At 46.2% G+C, this 18,787-nt stretch overlaps 4 protein-coding genes across 4 annotated transcripts; 1 reads left to right on the top strand and 3 right to left on the bottom strand.

Annotated features, from left to right (window-relative positions):
- Positions 1 to 1,118: 1,118 nt before the first annotated feature.
- UV8b_04515 (uncharacterized protein) lies at positions 1,119 to 2,162 on the top strand (the record flags this gene model as incomplete). Its single annotated transcript, XM_043142013.1, has 1 exon — positions 1,119 to 2,162. The coding sequence occupies one exon, from the start codon at positions 1,119 to 1,121 to the stop codon at positions 2,160 to 2,162; it is 1,044 nt and encodes a 347-aa protein (XP_042997947.1).
- A 3,820-nt stretch (positions 2,163 to 5,982) lies between these two features.
- On the bottom strand, positions 5,983 to 8,380 carry UV8b_04514 (uncharacterized protein; the record flags this gene model as incomplete). The annotated part of the gene is made up of 2 exons (XM_043142012.1): positions 5,983 to 8,189; positions 8,251 to 8,380. The coding sequence occupies 2 exons, from the start codon at positions 8,378 to 8,380 to the stop codon at positions 5,983 to 5,985; spliced, it is 2,337 nt and encodes a 778-aa protein (XP_042997946.1).
- Positions 8,381 to 9,471: 1,091 nt separating this feature from the next.
- UV8b_04513 (uncharacterized protein) lies at positions 9,472 to 12,071 on the bottom strand (the record flags this gene model as incomplete). Its single annotated transcript, XM_043142011.1, has 6 exons — positions 9,472 to 9,797; positions 9,876 to 10,092; positions 10,146 to 10,494; positions 11,309 to 11,660; positions 11,717 to 11,797; positions 11,900 to 12,071. 6 exons carry the CDS (start codon positions 12,069 to 12,071, stop codon positions 9,472 to 9,474), a joined length of 1,497 nt encoding a protein of 498 aa, XP_042997945.1.
- A 1,368-nt stretch (positions 12,072 to 13,439) lies between these two features.
- On the bottom strand, positions 13,440 to 14,549 carry UV8b_04512 (uncharacterized protein; the record flags this gene model as incomplete). The annotated part of the gene is made up of 3 exons (XM_043142010.1): positions 13,440 to 13,558; positions 13,611 to 14,436; positions 14,496 to 14,549. 3 exons carry the CDS (start codon positions 14,547 to 14,549, stop codon positions 13,440 to 13,442), a joined length of 999 nt encoding a protein of 332 aa, XP_042997944.1.
- Between the last annotated feature and the right edge of the window lie 4,238 nt (positions 14,550 to 18,787).

Below are 18,787 nucleotides of genomic sequence, written 5' to 3'. Positions count from 1 at the left end.
ATCAATTCCTTGCTCGTTGCACACTTGCAAAACTGCCCAGACTTTGCCCCCTAGTCAACACTACTGTACAGATTGGAAAGCCGTTTATTTCTCCGACGCCCTTCTAGGCCGCGAAGATTTGTCCTCCTTCCCCGTAGCCTCGGCGGCAACTCTATCTGGCGTGCCCACAATCATAAAGTAGGCATATGCTACTCCTAAGCTAGCAACGCCAACCATCATCATGGTTCTATTATATCCGATAGGTGTCAGCAACGGCGCTCAACAGCCACACACCTTTTCTGCTGTCCGAAATGGACAAGATTAGGAACATGGAACGTACTTGCTATCAAGCTTGGTAGGATGGGCTGATTTCTTCGAAATCGGCGTCTCGGAGTAGCGCTTTGCGAACCGGCCTTTGGAAATGGACGGCCAGACGGCGCGAAACGTTTCTCGACCAAGGGAACTCATTACGTACGTTTTTATCTTCTTTTCCAAAAAGAATGGAAAACGAATGATGGTAAAGATATTAACGATGCATGAACACTGATGAGTGTTTCGGCTGAGAATTGACTCGGAAAGGCAATCCGTTTTAAGGCTGCTTGTCAGATCACTATGACGTCGACGTTTAGAAAACGCCAACATGTCCGTCGCGACGCTTCTAATGCTCCACTAGATCGAGAGATCGGTAGCCAGACCCCCCGACTTCTTCAACTCGGGTTTGCTGGTGCGAAAAAGAGCATCGCCTTTATGATTAAGTTGAAAGCTTTGCATGTCGGAAGAGATTTAAGTGGGTGTAGATTGTCAATCTCATGCTACCGTGGGAAATGGCGACGGTGACGATATTTTTGCGAGAATTTTAGGATTTCAAGCAAATTGCCGCTCTACTAGGCTTCATATACTGCCATAAAATTGGCTAGGTGCGTCTGTGTAGAAATTGACGCTACAGTAAAACATTTGGGCTTATGTACAGATCCGCGACTATAGTCGTCTGACAACGATCTCTCCTCTTAAACGGCCCGCCCCACTCTTGGCTTCCATTGTTTACTCGATTGATTAACATTTTCGCCAGCTTTTCCATTTGCCGTCGCCTCGCTGGCTTTCCCAAGAACCAGTCCATGTATCGTCGTCTCCTCACCGTCATGACTGAATCAGCAACCAAGCGTCTCAAGACGGGCCCCAGAATCGGCACCCACAACGGCCACTTCCACGCCGACGAAGCCCTCGCCGTGCACATGCTCCGCATGCTCCCTGCCTACCGAGACGCGGAGCTCGTTCGAACGCGCGATCCCAAGGTCCTCGACACTTGCCACACCGTCGTCGACGTCGGCGGCGAATACGACGCTCACCGCAACCGGTACGACCACCACCAGAGGGGCTTCGCAACCACGTTCCCCGGCAGAGAGACCAAGCTGTCCAGCGCGGGCCTCGTCTTCCTCCACTTTGGCAAGGCCATCGTGGCGCAGAGAATCGACGCCAGCCAAGATGCCCCCGAGGTCGCCCTGCTCCACAACAAGCTGTACGAGAGCTTCGTCGAGGCCCTCGACGCCCACGACAATGGCCTCTCCGTCTACGACCCCGCCGTCATTGCTGCGGCCGGGCTGGAAAAGCGCTACAGCGACGGCGGCTTCTCCCTCGCGGCGGTCGTGTCGCGCCTGAACCCCAACTGGAATGATCCTGAGCTGCCAGACCCCCAGGCCGCTCAAGCAGCAGAGGACGAAAAGTTTGTCGCGGCTAGCCAGCGCATCGGGGAGGAGTTTGAGCGCGATCTGGATTACTATGCCTCGGCGTGGCTGCCAGCTCGTGCTGTTGTTCAAGAGGCTTTCCGCAAACGAACCAGGTTTGACTCGGAAGGGAGGGTGCTTGTCTTTGAGGGCCAGTCCGTCCCTTGGAAGGATCACCTATATTCCCTGGAAGAAGAAGACGGAAAACCATCCGTACTATACGTCTTGTATCCCGAGTCAACTGCCTCCGGAGCGAAATGGAGGATCCAGTGCGTGCCCGAGTCTAAAGATAGCTTTGTGAGCCGCAAACCTCTTCCAGAAGCATGGAGAGGCTTTCGAGACGAGGAACTAGATGGTATCACAGGCATTTCGGGGTGCGTCTTTGTTCACAGTGCTGGTTTCATTGGGGGCAACAAGACGTTTGATGGTGCCAAGCAAATGGTCGCCAAGGCACTAGCTTAAATAAGAACAATAAATGACAGCAGATGTGTTGATTTTTTTTTCTTTTTTTTTCGATGTAACGACAACTCGATGCTGCTGTCAAGGAAAGGGCGGAAAAGGATAGAGTCTAGGCAGAACAAACGCAAACATGCAGCATGCAGAAGCAATCAAAGATCCGTTGCTGCATGTTTGCGTGTTCTTTTAGAATCAAGCCATAGCTTAGGATATACTTGGGTCTTTTTTCCCTTGGGGAGACTCTGTCTCTCTCGTTAGCTTCCAATGGAAGTTGCTGCCGCCATGAATCTGCTCCGCTAACGCGCATAGCTGCTAGGATTGTTTCTAGTATTACCAATGTTCTTATTATAAGCGTTTGGCTTATAAGCCAAGGGTAAAAATTTTATAGGTTGTTAAACGGCTGATTTTTGGAAATAAAGGTCTTCTTGCAAGTACTGTACGTTTGGCGTTGTTGAGCTGGAGGCGCTGTTCTTCTGTTTTTATAGCCAAAAGGGTATAGGTAGAGATTAAAAGTAGGGCCAGAATAAGGAATAGAATAGAAGAGAAGGTAGAATAAGAAGGAAGGAAAGACAGAAGGACGTTAGTCGATAAACAGTTTAGCTACAATAAAAGTAGAGCGGCGGCGATAGGAGCCTGCCGCGAGAATGCTGTGGCCGATGAAAGTTTCGGCCGAATCGATACATATGTGTAGCGGCTGTGGTCTAATGAAAGCCATCGCCAAAAGCCCCATTTATGTACCCCTGGCTCCCCTGACGACCCAGTAACATCACCACAAGACCAATGTTAGCTGACACAGCAATATCGCTACACGAAAATACTGTAGCTCCCCTTTGCCCAAAGGATTCATTTGCCTCCAGCGTCTTTTGATAAGCCGCTGATATCGCTACTTCCCGCGCAGGCTCGCGGTATCATCATCTTATGCTCCCTTCCTTCCGGCAACTCCTTACACGCCACCAATATCACTGTCTTTTAGGCCCGCGATATCACCGCCTTATGGACCTTTGACATCACTGCTTTAAAAGCTATGCTCAATTCCAAGCTAGCAATATGCTTCGCTATAGTACACACGGCATGCTCGCGCTTCTGCCTGTACAACCAAATTCTCACGAGTGCCCCGTTGGCACATTGACGCCGGTGGCTAGGGTCGCTGCTATTTACCTGAGGGACCAGACTTCTATTAGCCCAGCCCCCTGAATTTTCTTTATCCTAATCAGGGGTTTCTGTACAGCCCACTTACGAGTAAAAATTATAAAAAGACATAGGTAGGAAGCGGACTCGCCTGAATGCAACACGCTATAATTGACTGCATCCCGCTCCACCATACATAATGCACGCGTATCAATTGAAAAGGGCATATCGTCAGCTATAACCTTCTTGCTCATTTTCGTACTCTTTTTCTTACTGCGTTCCTTAACTCTTTTTCTTACTTCTTCAATAGCAATTTTTAAATATATTAGAAAGATGGACCTCTCACTCTCTCCTTATCTCTCTAGCTTCCGACAGACATTGCCGCCGGCATAAAGTTGTTCCGCAAAAGCGCGCAGCTGACAAGATGTAGGACCTAGCCGGGTGTCATATGATGGCAGGCTTAGTCATGCGCAGTATATATGTCAAATGCACAGGAATTTATAGAGGGAATAAGCGTAGTCCCAAGGGACTACTGTTCCCTAGGTTATATTGACGCATACTAACCCGGACATCTCCTACACACTCATGATGAAGCCCACTGACACCGGGGTTTATATTTTGCACCAGCTTAGCTCGCCGAAAAGAGACTTGCTCGATCGCTCGCCACTCCTGGCCTTATTGCGCTACTAGGCTAGCTTAACTAGTAAAACGCCGTATTAGTAATTCGCCTGTAGTAGCTAAACTCTAGAACCTGCTGATAATAATACTCTTACTACAAGCATAAAGTACACTAGGCTTGCTTGTTATCTGTTTTCGGCCGCCGTCTCGTGGCCTGAACACAGGGTGGCCGTAACCCTTTCATAAAGAGGGCCAACCACCTATCGTCGGCTGCTACGATTCTCAGGGCAAATGCTATTCAGATCCCCTTTTCCAAGTCTTGCTCTTTTTTTTTTAAGTGATACCACTATTAACACCACCATCCCCATCATTATTAATAAGAATAATAACACAAAATTATCTAGCGGAGCCGTCGTAAGGCGCAAACGTCTCTAGCTAGCACCGGTTCTTTCAAACCTCTACATTTAAATGAGATTCTCAGCCAGTACTCTTTTAACTCTCGCCACAGCTGCGGCTGCCCCCATCGTCGCCCAGATCAACGACGCCAACGACCTTAGCCTTAAGGCCCGTGAAGCTAGCTTTAACGCCGCCGATCTTAACCTTGAGGCCAGAGAGGCTCTAGAAGCTTATATTAAGGCTAGGGAGCCTAAACCTGGCTTGAAGGAAATAAATGTCGAGTCCCGTGATATTGAGGAAGAGTTTAAGGCCCGCAATATCGAGAAAGAGCTGAAGGCCCGGGGCCCTGTCGATTCGTATAAATGCCGGGCTCGGATCTGCATTGAGGCTTACAGAATCTATACCCTTGGACGACAAGGCTATGATAGGTGCCAGGCTCTTTGCACACTATTTGTGTATAAGAGTAACCATTTCGCATTAAGTAACTGCGTGAATCATATTTGCAGCCTCTTCATAGAGGCTGGCAATAGACAAGAGCGCTGTATAAGCGTCTGCTTTGACCTTTATGACCGGCAGCAATCTAATGATTAAGCATATTATTTACGCCTACTGGAATAGGACTTCAATGACTGTTTTTTTTGTTAGCCACATCGCCGTCTAGAGATATGGGATCTGATGGTGCTGGACTGCCGAGTACTAGAGATGGGATCGCGGATGTAATGCTGGGATTGCTGCTAGGTTTTTCAAAGTCCTTATCGCAAGCGTTGGGATCGGAGGCCAGTAGGGGAGATATCCTATAAGTTGTAGAATAGCTGGTTTCTAGAAGTAAAGGTCTTGTTGCAAATACCACACGTTCGGCGTTGTTGATTTTGCTGACATACCTGCCAAAGGCGCTGTTTCTCCCGTTGTTCTGGCTTATCGAGGGGAACCATGGTATAGGTAGAGATAGAAAGAAAGGATATGACAGAAAGTGGAAATGGAAGGATGCAAGGAAGCAAGTAAGGAAGGACGGTAGCAAAGACGGTAGCCGCGAAAGTCTACCAAGCAGAGCAATACGAGCTACACCACACCAAACACCCTGTGTTTACGCATCAAAGATGTATCGATAATGAATAATATTACGAAAAAACTTCTATACATGGCACAAGACATGTATACGCAAACTCAAAAGATTATGGTACATACTGCTAGAGCAGTTCTCCTGAGCCTTTACCAAGATATTCTTCATCCGCTGATTACGCAAAGCTGTCAAAGAGCGGTGACTTCCAGCTTTGCTTCTTCAAAAAGCGGCCAGAGATGCTGTGTCATTACAATCACCAGCCATATAACAAGCAACTCGCAGTATGATTACTGCACGAAATAGAAAGTATTTAGCTTAACTTACCGGGGTGTGTCAATGAGCTTGTTGAAATTATCAAGTATCACCATGTGTGTGTGGCCTCTGTGGCAACGGCGCCGATACCTCGCTTTTACATACAGATTATTATACGGCCTTGGGGAAATAGTGTCATCACGATATGTTAAGATATCTAATACCCCTATTCTACCGCAGTGGATATATTTTCAAGGAAGTAAATATTGCAGAAAACCTTCGCTATCGCAGCAGGCATCTTCCGGCCCTCAGGACAGTCGGTAAAAAGAGATAGATGTGCATCATATATATATTAGCGAATGGTACATACTACTAGAACTGGCCCTTCTGAGCTTCTACTAATATATCCTTCATCTGTTGATATCGGCCCAAGTCTGGATACTTCCACCTCTTTCCTTGAGGGAATACCACCCGCCTTAGTCTGTTGACCGTTACGGCTAACGGCTGGTAGTATGGTGTGAATAAATTCTCCATCATTCCGCAAAAGTCATCTTCATCAATTACCAATGCTTTCTTCAAGTCTGCCACTATTTCCATGCTGAGATAATTCCATTCGTCAAATCGTTTGACCACTCTTGCCTGCTGACCATCAAAATGAACGCATATCCATAGCAATACCCAGAAGAACGATTCAAGGTCGTGCATAAAGGAATGGTTTTCACCCAGCAAGGCACCAATTGCCATGAATGCTCTTGTACCTGTTCTAGTCTTGGCTCCTGAGGCTACTTTTCGTTGCTGATCGATAGCATGATCAAGGTCAATCAGGAAAGCTGGATATGAGGGATTGTCTTCGTCTTCATTGATCCTGAGGTTATTAATGGAAATATCTCGGTGGAGATAATTTTTCTTCTGAACAAGAGATTCGTGTCCTTTAATGCAGGCTGCCAGGCCACCAAGTAGAGCCGCCGGTGATGTAGCGTCATAAATCGGCTTTCCATAGTCACGCATGATAGTTCGCGTATGAATTCTGTTGGCTGGTGGTTGGATGCTTTGATTTGCAGGCAACGTCAAGCAGGATCGCTTACTTGGCGGCACAGTAGCATTGGTTTCGCTTGATGTCCGCTTCATGCCAGCACTCGTAGCCCGGCTTTTCCGCGAAACATCAGACGTGCTAGTGCGTACGGTAAATCTCGACGTAGCAATTCGATAATTCGTTGCTTTAGTGATGTCTAGTCCCTGGCGGACATTATGTGAGATATCATCATCAACGCCGCCGACTCGGACAATTTCATGGTGATAGTAACGGGCAATATTTACCACGCCCGCCTCGGTCGCTTCCCGAAGCAGTGCGCCTTCTTCGACTTTATCAGTATATTGCCACGAGTCCTTGATGACAAGGGGCGTCTTTGGGTCATCTTGTGGATAAGCTTTCCAGCAAGTTGTCGCGCGACCTGCTATACATTTAGCGCGATACATGATCTTATCATCAAGGATAAGACGCTCTGTCTTCCCTTCTCGTTGAATCTCTATATGTCGCCCTCTTGCGGTAACGACGATCGTAGGGTCAAACCCAAGGGTCTCTGTATCTATCCAGAGGAACCCAAGAATCGTCTTGATAAAAAGTTCTGCGTTGTCGTTGATGTCGAATTTTTCCGAAGCAATACCGCCGATTCGGTCGAACTGCCAAATTCTCATAAAGGGTCCGCAAAGAGTAAACCCAAGGACAAAGCGACGGGTATCTTGAGCTGCCAGTACCTCTCTTGCATATTTTGCCAGATCAATCCATGCGTCCGATGCTATATCAGATTTCGGGTTGCTCTTCAGTTCGCCAGCCACTAGAACTTGTGACCATCGATACTTTGCATCTATTCCGCCCCCTCGAGGTGTAAAGTCTCTATTGACGAAACCGACATCTAGGCTGCGTTTGCCTGTAGAGCCTTCCAATGGTGTTCTGGGCTGTGCTAACAGCTTTCGTCGTTGCGACATTATTGGATTGCGAGCACCTGCGAAAGCTTCTAATTTCGGAATTATGCCAACAAGCCAGGCAACTACGTCATCTTGAATTGCCAATATTGGCCATCCCGTCCATCCCCCATCGAATAGCGGGGAGTCTCCCTTGATACACTCGCGGAAAGCTATCTCAGATGCGGTATCCAGGGTTGGCACGCTTCTTAAGATGGCGTCATGCAAGCCAGAAACACCAACATATAGGGGTCCCAGTTCTTCTCTCAATATCTTGCTTACATCGTCGCGAAGTTCAGACGAGTTAACAATGCTGCCCGTGCTGCCTCTCCATGGAGTCTGTTCGACTACGGAAGCAATCGACCGAGGCGGAGATGTAGAGTCAGCCAGGAGGTCGTAGACGTTATCCCAGATACTCTGCTCATCCAAGCAGTCTGCAAGAGCCGCTTGCAGAAGCGGCTTGGTTCGGACAAGCTCGAACTCGCCCGAGCTGATAGCGAAGCCGAGTCTGAACAGGTCGCTGAGAAGATTCGGCCCATTACGGCTAGTTTTTAGCAGGCGACAAGCCCGGGTAGTTTGAAGTATCGTGAGTAAGTCGACGAATAGGGCCTGCAGTTCTTGAATTACAGTCAGAGTGATAAGCACGTACTGTAGAATAGAAAGAGAACTACTCTGTACCTTCGAGGTTGAGCTGGTCTAGTCTGCTCGACGGGTTCTGGAATTTCGCACGAAACGATGAGCGGAAAGGCTCCAGTATATCTCCAATGGGATTGTTTTTGATCAGATCAGATTGATTTTGATTTATCATGTTGAGGGTTTTGACTTGCTCGCTGATCGAGGTGATGTGGCGCGGATAGGTATTGTCCGTGCCTCAATCATAATACATTAGCAGATTGTAAGGGGTATGACTATAGGGATTACTTAAGCCAGTTAGTTTGTAGTTATAGTAATAAGACTTTTGGGCAATGCCCGCCGAGGAGTCTGTATGAATTGGGCGGTGAGGATAGTATAGCAACCATGTCAGCAACCGCTTTAAATAGGCCTATTCTGCCGTAAATCTCTCTTATATAGAAGACCGCACCTTTTTCGTACAGGTAGGAATCAACCGTAAATTGCAGGGTTACACCCATTTTATATTCGTAGATCATGTCCATTTATTTTGCTAGGAAGATAAAACATCTTAACCGCGACCCACGCGTTCTTCCTTAAAACGCGTCATTCGTGGAATATAATGACACGTGACTTGTGTCGGAACTTGGCAAAATATATTTCCGGGCATGATTGTTGCAGGATTCGAACCCCCCCCAACCTCCTTTCGCCCCCCTCTCCTTCCCCCCACTTCTTTTTACGCAGGGAGTATGAAGCCCAATAAAGTCGCACTTTATGTGGCGGCACGATTTAGTGCAACATTCTGACTATTAGATTTACTAATTCTGATAACGAGCACCGGCTGACTGATACTCGATGTACCAGCTATTTATACAGGGAATAGGGGTAGCCTCAGTTCCAGTGGCGCATTCCAACCCGGACATCTCCAATATTACACACGAATCCACCGATATCCCCAGCCACATTACGGAGTAGATATCTTGAATCTTGCATGTACAGTTATTCTATTGCCAATGACGGCGACTCTCGCCTCGCGATAAAAGCAAATGTGCTTTATAATCGCATGACTTGTTGTTCCCTCACTGGTTATTCTATGCCTGTCGACCGTTTAAATTGAGAGGAGGAGACGTAAAAATGGTTCTCGGCACGAGCCCCATTCCGAGCCTTGCCGTCGTCGCAGTGTCAACGACGCCCCCTTTTCCATTTATCTTGATCCTCATCCTCGAAACCTGTGGCTGTCTGATCTGCGGTTGGTGCCAGCCATACCCGCAGACTGCAGACTACGGTGTCCTAGTTTTGGAAAATGATATTGGGATCGATGATTCCATATCGTCTCTTGCTCCATCCAATTGCTCCTGGCATAACAATATCCGACAAGTCGATCAACACCCCATTTTTCCAATTGGCGGGAAGAGTCACATCAGCATGGCTGAAGCCAGCATGCCACAAGAATTCCAGCACCGATTTAACAGTGCTATAATCGTTGTCGCCTTCGTCAACGAATTCATAAACGACCGCGACATAGCTCGCATCGTCATCAAGACGTCGAACAATCTTTTCCACTCGTATAGGGGGTGGTTCCAGCCTCCTCGGTAGGTAGTGTCGCAATTCTCGGCCTGTGAATCTCAACCAGCCGTAACACTTCCTCATACGCGGAATCTTGTCCATCAAACGCAATCCGTCTTGATCCATACCTTTGCAATGTTGGCGGCCTTCGTTAGAAAAGGCCCTCAAGTTCGTCTTGGCCTCTTGCAATGACCTCGGCTCGGGATGCAACAGTACCGGCCCATTCTGGTCGCCACGCTGGACATCATCTGATACAGCCGCTTCCATCATCTGGAGCAGAGCAACGTTTTGACATTCTCTCTGTGCGGCGAAATAATGTGGCCAAGGGGGTGCCGGATCCCAGAACTGGAAAATGCTCAGCGCTGTCATGTGACCCTGTCGAAAGCACTGCTACTTACCACCTTCATCACGTAGAATACGTCGTTAGATCCTACCCTGATTTTCCAGTTGATCCCGTCAAGCCCGCCGTCGTGATCTTGACCTGGTTGCACGCGCCGGAACTCGGAAATATCGGCCAGGCCGAATGGGCATTTTCGAAGTTGTGGCCGACGGAAAGCACCCATCGAGCAGTCAAGGGGCTTAAGAGGGTTCATTACCTCCTCGTCGAGGAAGGGAATCTTCATTCTTTCGAGTTCTTTTTCCTTTCTGCGCTCCCTTAATCTCTCGTACTCCTGCTGAGCCTTCGATAGGCGGTCTTCTTTCCTAGGGTCATCCCCGAACGTCATGTTATCACTCATTATTTCGTTGCTAGGATTTCTGTCGTCAGATTTCAGGTAGCATAGTATGAGATCATTTAAAAGCACAGAAGGCTAGAGACCGGAAGAAGCAAAGAGGAGTGGGTCCTCGGGCCTATGCTGTTCCGACTGCTGTTCTTAGGCTCATTATGTAATCCAATCTAAGTCCTAAAGTCGGAATAACCTATCTAAAACCTCTGCAGATAAACCGGGAAGAAAAAACCCCCAAGTGCCAGGGGAAAAGCCTTTCCTGCGATGGTAAAGACTGCCCGAATCGTCGTCCAGGAGGGTCCGATGTGTTTCCTGCCCCGGAGAGGATATACATTTAGTAGCTAATATCTAAATATCCAATTGCCACTATATATTAAATGTAAATAAAGGCTTAGATTATTATTATCCGTAATAAGTCAGTCCAAGATAAATAGCTATCATCACGTGATGTAAAGGTGATATAACCTTAGAAAAATTGGATGATATAGTGTCGCAATACATAGTTGTAATGAAGCGAAACAGACTACAAGGGATCAATGTGATCGGCGTTACGCTTTTTTCCCATTCCAGTTTTGCCTCAGTCTTCCATGCTCGCGTCTTCTCTACTCTCACTGTCGTTATTGCTGTCAGTGGGCTCCTCTATTACTATTCCCTGCGATATTCCTTTAAGCAAATGTCCAGATGTGTTGTGTTTAAGTCCCCCACCCTCCTCTGAAGTTGCGGTACGCCAGGTGTTTAGCCCGGGGTATCGGTAGGCAATTTGATTGTCTCCATACAAAGACATCATGGCCAACACAGCGAGAGCAAGCTTGGCGGTAAGAGTACCCTGCCCGTACTTACACCACGGGATCGCCTTGTACTCAACAAAGAAATCCCAACCCGATGCGCTGTCACCATAGGATTCGCTTGACAGCACACTCGGCTCACTCGGCAGTTGGAAGGAAACATTCCTGCCTAGTCGTTGGGGCAAACTAGTGCCTACACCGGCAGCGGTCGCTTCGCGTGAGAATCTAAGGACCACAGCTTCCCGATCTGTGACGATAAACCCGTAGCGAACTCGAGCATAGGCTATATAAGTAGCAACCTGGTTGAGGGGCATTTGCCAAACGTCAGGTTTGGTTTCAAACATGTCCGGATTCCATTTGTGACTTGGTTTCGTGTCGCCCGGCACGAGGCTCTGGTACTCCCCTGTCTTCTTTTTTTTTCCAGATCCGAGACGCAGGACCAGTCGGGTATAAACCCACCGCAATAACATCGACTTCCATGGGTATAGTAGGGGGCATATTCTCTCAGCGTCACCATGGAGTCCAACGCGCTGTTGATGACTGAGAACGGAAATCGTCTTAGGGCAGATTCAACAGAGTTCTCGTCATATACAACCAGGTCTTTCCTCAGCGGTGTCGGCTCTCTCTGACCGAGGTACTCACTTCTCAAGTCATTACCGTAAATGGCCATGATGTTGTCATAAGTGAAATCTTCCCAGTCAGACCACATATCCACCGTGTTATCTGATCTCACCCGGGTGATTGTACCTGGAGGGGCCGAGGAAACGTCCAAAGGGGCGGTAGACCACTGAAGAGCTTCGAGAACGGAGGGCATATTTGATTAGCCAATAGATTTTGTATGATGGGTTTAAAGTCAAATCTTCAAGCGTTAAAAATGGGAATTTTTTTTTTGATCGGCCGACCACTTTAAATAGTGCTTCCTAAGAGGGACAACTTCCAGCTTTATACTCCTGTTGTTCTTGCCGAAGCCCACTTTCACAAAGGTACCAAGTTTAAGAAAGCATACTTTGGGTTAGTGCGACATCCTCGTATGGCCTAGCCTACTTATAGCCGAGCCGGAATAGCTGCCTAGAATCTAGGTTCACTACAATACCAGGCCCTAATATTTAACACTCATACTGAAGCTGCGACCTACTGCCTATGCCTAGAAGGGCCTCCAATCAGCATGCACAGGCTAGCAGAAGATAGAAGCTAGTTAATTAAGCGAACTTTTAGGAACTCAGAGCTTAGAAGTCGCTTCGCCGCATGCGATGAAAGTTATCTTAAACGGGGATAAAGTGATCACAACTTGGCATAGCTCCACACCCAATTTGGGAGCATTAAGGGATGCACTATAAGGTGACCAGGTCCCTATTTTGTGGCGTATCAGTGATTTCTTCGAAGCTGATCTTTATTAGACCGCATGGGACTAGCTCTGGCCTTTGCGCGAGGTGATCGACGATTTGCATTCCATAGGCCATGTGTCACAACGATACCACTCCCTCAAACATCAATGTTTCACAATCGAGGACGACCAGTCATTCTTCTTAGCCTTGGCCATATTCACGATCTCTATAAACAGCGCCTAGGGACCTTTGTCGCGCGGGCATATTGTGGGGATTATCTGCATAAAGATTAGCCTAAGCCTGATCTATGTTGGTAAACCCCTCCCTCGATCAATCTCTAGGTACGCGGCGGTTAACGTTTTGCATTCTATAGGCTACGGTCACAATGATAGTCACTGTGGCGCATCGCTATTAGGTACAGGACTGCATAAAGGGGATAATGAGTGTCTGGCAGACATGCTGCAAAGCGTCCAACGCATCGCTCAGAAGGCCCGCGTTGGTCGCAGTAGTGCATACATAAAGAAACGCATCGACTTGTCCTGGAATCACGCTTCCTTTGCACATATCATCGTACCACATTCTGTATAACCCATCTTTATTCATCTTATGCCAAACACCGATCATGTGCCACTATTTTGAACAGAAGGTCAAATACAAGGAATGCGAGAACGACCGGAAGCACATCTGCACTACTAGGAAATGGGATAGGTGCGAAAAAGTCAGTGCGGGAGGTCTAGTTTGCGATGACGCCACGCCCGCAAAAGGAATGAACGGCAAGCCGATCCAAACTGGCACGACAATGCAACCTGGGAAATGCCCCAAATGTCTTTCATAGGTATCTACGTTATCTATTCGTATTAACTTATTCTCGCTAACTTCCTATAGACGAGAGCAGCCAGAACGATCGCACCAATACCGAAGAGAATGTGAGGGAGCCATGTATCGCTAGCAACCGTGTTCGATGTTTCTTGAATTGCTGCGGAGTCGGAATTAGCTAGTGTACAGAGAAGCGCGGCGTAAACGCTTACCTTTGAGATCTTTCGCCAAAGCCTTGCTGTTGCTGTAGCTGCCTTCCCAGCATGCCCTGATGACATGCCCCAAGCTGCCTAGTGAGGCGATGTCTGGAAACTCCTTGTTCTGGTATCGCTTCCGGGTGTCAACCTCACTCAATGAGGAATACGGCCTTTCGCCAGTCATGATTTCATACATCGCTGACCCGACCGCGAAAATATCTGCTTGTGTAGATAATAGATCACCTGGGTACTCATAACTGACGGTGACAGTAACGAGGAGGGGCTCCATGTCAATCGATGATCCTGCAAAATCAGCAAGCTTGAGGTTGAGTCTGTCGTCCAAGAACATGTTTGATGTCGTTAGATCACCATGGATAATGCCAGCATTGTGGATAAAATGGAGAGTTTCGGCGAGCTGAATCATCCAACGCAGGCGGAGGCGGAGGTCGAGACTGTTCTGTTGTTGGATAAAAGACTGCAAGTCATGCTTTGAGGCGTATCCGAGGCGAATTCCCCCTCCATCAACACCACCGTGGTATGACAGTATCCCGTCGTGTCCCCCGAGCTCAGTAAGCCTCTCGTAGATCAGTCGTTCTCTCTGGATTGAAGGGCGGAATTCGTCATCGAAAGGTGTTTTGATGACAGTTTGCGTGGCCGCATCCAGAATAATAAGCCCTGTGCTCCCCCATGCTACAACATCCTTGAGCCCAAATCCTGGAGGGTACTGGATTTCATCGAGTGGCATAGCGGTCGCAGAAAAATTAGGATTCAGGGAAGCTAGAAATATCAACGAAGAGTGGTGAACGCGTTGCGCTAGTCCGCAGACTAGAACCCTTTGCTCCTTGAACCGGAGGTTAGTAGCTCTTCGTAACGTGTATCATTAAAGAATATTGCGCTCACCTCTGTGTCCCTTGCTGGCTGTAATAGATTCTGCCTGTAGCAGATGAGATGCATCTGGACGAAGAAGCCATTGCCTCGGCCCCACTGCCCAGTCTCGACGCACAGCCAGGGGCTTTGTCGATCCAAGAAAATATACGTACCAGCCGTGCTAAAAGCGCTAGTTGTTGCCGGGGATATTGTGTCAGGAAGTGTCAGGAAGCAGGGAGAGAAAGCGGTATATTAGAAAGGTTAAAACCTTACTGACTAAACAATATATAAGTCACCAGCTATTTATAGTGGGCACGGGGGTAGCCCTAAGGGGCTACAGTTCCCTCAGTTATATGTGTCCACTCATAGCCGAATATTCCCGACATTATACGAATCCACCGGTATCCCTGCCGACACACCCTCTTAGGATGTGCTTTATCGAGTATATCCTACTATATAGCCAATTCTTATAGAAAGCAAGATAGCAATAGAAATCATTATACTATAGCAAGAAGAGCAGGTAGAGGCGCTATTATTGAATACAGCCCTTAAGGGTAACTAGGCCGACGCGCCGAATTTATCGGCATCGTAGGAGGCGCAAAGCTGCGGTAGCCCTAGTGTCGGAAGCGCTGTCGCAAGGTGCCCAATTGGGCACACTGCGACGGATGTGCCGCGCACACCATTGCACACGATATGGCCACTTTTGCCCCTATGCCCCTGAGCCCGGTAGGGCACGCGGGCAGCCCGGCCCGACCGCGCCGATGCACGTGACAGCGGCACACGCACAAAAAGGCCACATCGTGTAATTACCCTCTTTTGCTTCCTTTCCCCTTTCTTAGATAGTGAGTCATAATCAAAGAAGTAATCATACCTTTAACCGGTGACTTCACGGTACATAATACCACGCGCGCGACCCTACATATAACTGGGTATACCGAGTTTATATCAATACTGATCAGTAGTAGTAATATCACCACTCATAGGATTATATCCCGCAAAGACGGTGCATTATAGATCAGCAAGATTACTCTCGAAGAGACGATTTCTATTGCAAATCGTGCTAATCAGGAAGGCAGATAACCCATTCTATTAAACGGTTATACTATTAACTAATTGGAAGAACGATTTAGACCTTTTCTACTTTCGTCTATTACAAAGGAAGAAAATATACTAATTATTACGATCTTTGAAAATACCCTTAGCATTTAGGAGGCGGCTGACCTATTCCGTTAAACGGTCACCCTACTAATTATAGGAGGCAAATAACCTATTCCGTTAAATAGTTATCTTGCTAACTAACCCCTTTCTTTCTTTTTTTTACCCCTATAGATAAAAGCCCTCTTGCAATCTTATACTTCTTATAAGATCGAATCTTACACTCCTTATAATATATCCCCCCCCCCCTTCTCAAACCCTCCTCTCAATACTATAGCACGATCACGATTATTATCATTATAACCGGCACTACCTAAAAGGCTATATCGATTTGCCTTCTTACTCGATAATAATTAGGCTACTATAATAGAGCTAATTACCCCTAATGCCACTACTATAGCATTATATAACCGCCTAGCCTTTTTAATCTACACCTATCAGAAAGACTATATAATTAACGATAACCTATAGGAACTATTCTACGAAAACTGCAGTAAATAGGATAAATAGCTATTTAACCGCGTTAATCTACCTGTCACGGACTCGGGCTATGCCCGTGTCATGGATTAATTAGGGCTCGGGGCTCGGGCTGCGCCCGTGCCTAGCCCAGGACGGATGACATAAGGTAGACGCGCGGGCCCATAGGGCAATATTAGGGCTCTAGCCCGCGCCACACACGGATATATATAGACTGCGGAAGGGACCCGGTCTAGGCTCTTCTCCCTTCCTCCTTAGTTTTATTAATACATCCGATTAATACTTATTTACAGTCGCCCTAGGGCTAGTCTATTATATTTAAATAGACTCTCTCAGCCTTGCTGTTATAACTCCGTATTATAGAACTAATGATGCAAGTATTATACGATATTAAAATGAGCGCGCCTAATAAGACGGGGGCAGACAGCACGGGGCAGCAGCGCCCCCGACATAATACATACACCTAAATATAGCAACTTTCCGAGGGTATATAATAGATTTAATTACAGATGAACTCTTTATAGGCTTATCTCGCAAAATAGGCGAGTAAACTCCAACCGGAATACCAACCGGTCCCGGTAATATAATAGGGCGGACCTATCCCCCCTACTACTCTCGATGCAGCTTATACCTAACCTAAGTATAAGCCGATCCCGATAGGGGACCCTTTTAATAGCAAAAAGATAATATTTACCGCCTAGCGAACCTTTATATAATATAAGCTTAAAGTCAATAAGGACTTTATTAGAGACGAAAAGATATAGTAGATATTTATCTTTTAAAACCTATTGTCAAGGATTCGGGCTACGCCCGTATCATGCTAAGGACAAGCTTGCGCGCAGCATAGTGCCAAGGGGATATAGGTGTCAATTGTACCAAGTATGGTAACTTGGTACAATACGTACTCTTTTGTCTGGTCTAACGGTCAGACAGAAGATTAGGTTTTTACCTGGCGATGTGCGCAGACACCCGCTTAGGGCCTAATTGGGCCACTTCGTTATATTTGTACCAAGTTACCCAAGGTCACAGGTTCGAGTCCCGTATGTGGTGCGTGCAGCGGGCTCCTTACCTGGGCTTACAGAGGATGGGACTGGCCTCTGGGGGGTGCGTGGTATCAGATGGCCGGCTGCGGAGAGGGGAGCTATATCAAGGATTCAGGCTACGCCCGTATCATACTAAGGACAAGCTTGCGCGCAGCATAGTGCCAAGGGGATATAGGTGTCAATTGTACCAAGTATGGTAACTTGGTACAATACGTACTCTTTTGTCTGGTCTAACGGTCAGACAGAAGATTAGGTTTTTACCTAGCGATATGCGCAGACACCCGCTTAGGGCCTAATTGGGCCACTTCGTTACACCTATCTTCTATAGTCTAATTATAAGTCGTAGCCTTTTTTAAGAATAGTAAGGCCTACGATTATAATATAGTAAAGTTCTTTAAATACCTCTAATATCTCTTTAAGGATCTACATCAATAGGATTATATAATTACTGAACTTAAGCACTTTTTATGCTAAGGCCCTAAAGAACCTTTTACCGCTTTCTTTATCTAATTTAAGGAAAAACTAGCGTTTATAGGAGGAATTAGCTAGCCTAAGGAAGTAAAATTTAAATACCTTTATTCCGCATTAAATACTAGGATAGCCGATAAGATCATCAGACTTAGGGTCTCCTATAATAACTACTATATAGCAGTCGATTGCTATCGTTAAATTGCTATTAACCTTAAGACTAGCCTAACCACTAAATACTACCCTAATCCTCCTCGCGATTAATAAAATAATAACTAGAATACAAAGGGTAATATATAGATAATAGGTATTAATTAGCTTACTTTAAAGAGTAAGCAATATATAGCTAAATAGGTCTTATAAGAGGTCTTTAATAAGCAATAGGAGAAAGACCTTTATTTTTATTATAGTGCTTCCACCTACTATATATAGAAATGCTGTTTGCAAAAGGCCTGCAGACTAGGAACGGTTAAGGTAGCTATAATAGACTTTTAGGCTGCTAAGGATAATAATAGCGATAATTTTTAGGGAAAAGACTAGCCTTTAAGCCTAATCTCGCAAGAGGGCTTAAAGTATATACTTAGAACCCTAATTGATTACAAAAAGGACCCTATATAAAAGAGATAAAAGAGATTATAGAATATATAGATAGGCACCCCTTTTTAGTACTGATATTATATAAATCTTATACTTTTATTAATACCTTAATCGACTCAGGTTATAATTACTATAGCACTATAAGCGAAAAAACGGTATAATAGTTAGGTCTCTAATCTATTTGCCTACTATAACGTAGGAAAATCGGAACGATAGTAGAAATTTAGAGCCGTTTAAAGGAATATAAGGAAGCGACTTCTTCTATTATATATATCATTCGTATAGATATTAATGTTAATAGCTAGCCTTCTACGGTTATACTTTATATAATTTTAAGCCTTACCCATAATATTATCTTAGGTCTCTTTTAGATAGAATACCGTAATATTATATTGCAAGCGAAACGATATTAAATATAGATTAAAGCAGCAGGCAATCTTATCGTCTAGGAATTAATAGTACGATAGTCTAGCCCTACTATAGTTAATATTCTCGGTTTAGTCTTCTATAGTATACTCTAATAGGTAAAGCATTCTAAAGACTAATCAACCTCTTTTATTACTATAAGCCTGCAAAAGATAATAT

Source organism: Ustilaginoidea virens, chromosome 4, assembly GCF_000687475.1.
Source record: "Ustilaginoidea virens chromosome 4, complete sequence".
NCBI lineage: Eukaryota > Fungi > Ascomycota > Sordariomycetes > Hypocreales > Clavicipitaceae > Ustilaginoidea > Ustilaginoidea virens.
Note: the sequence above shows the minus strand (reverse complement) of the source record. Positions and strands in the feature narration are given on the sequence as shown.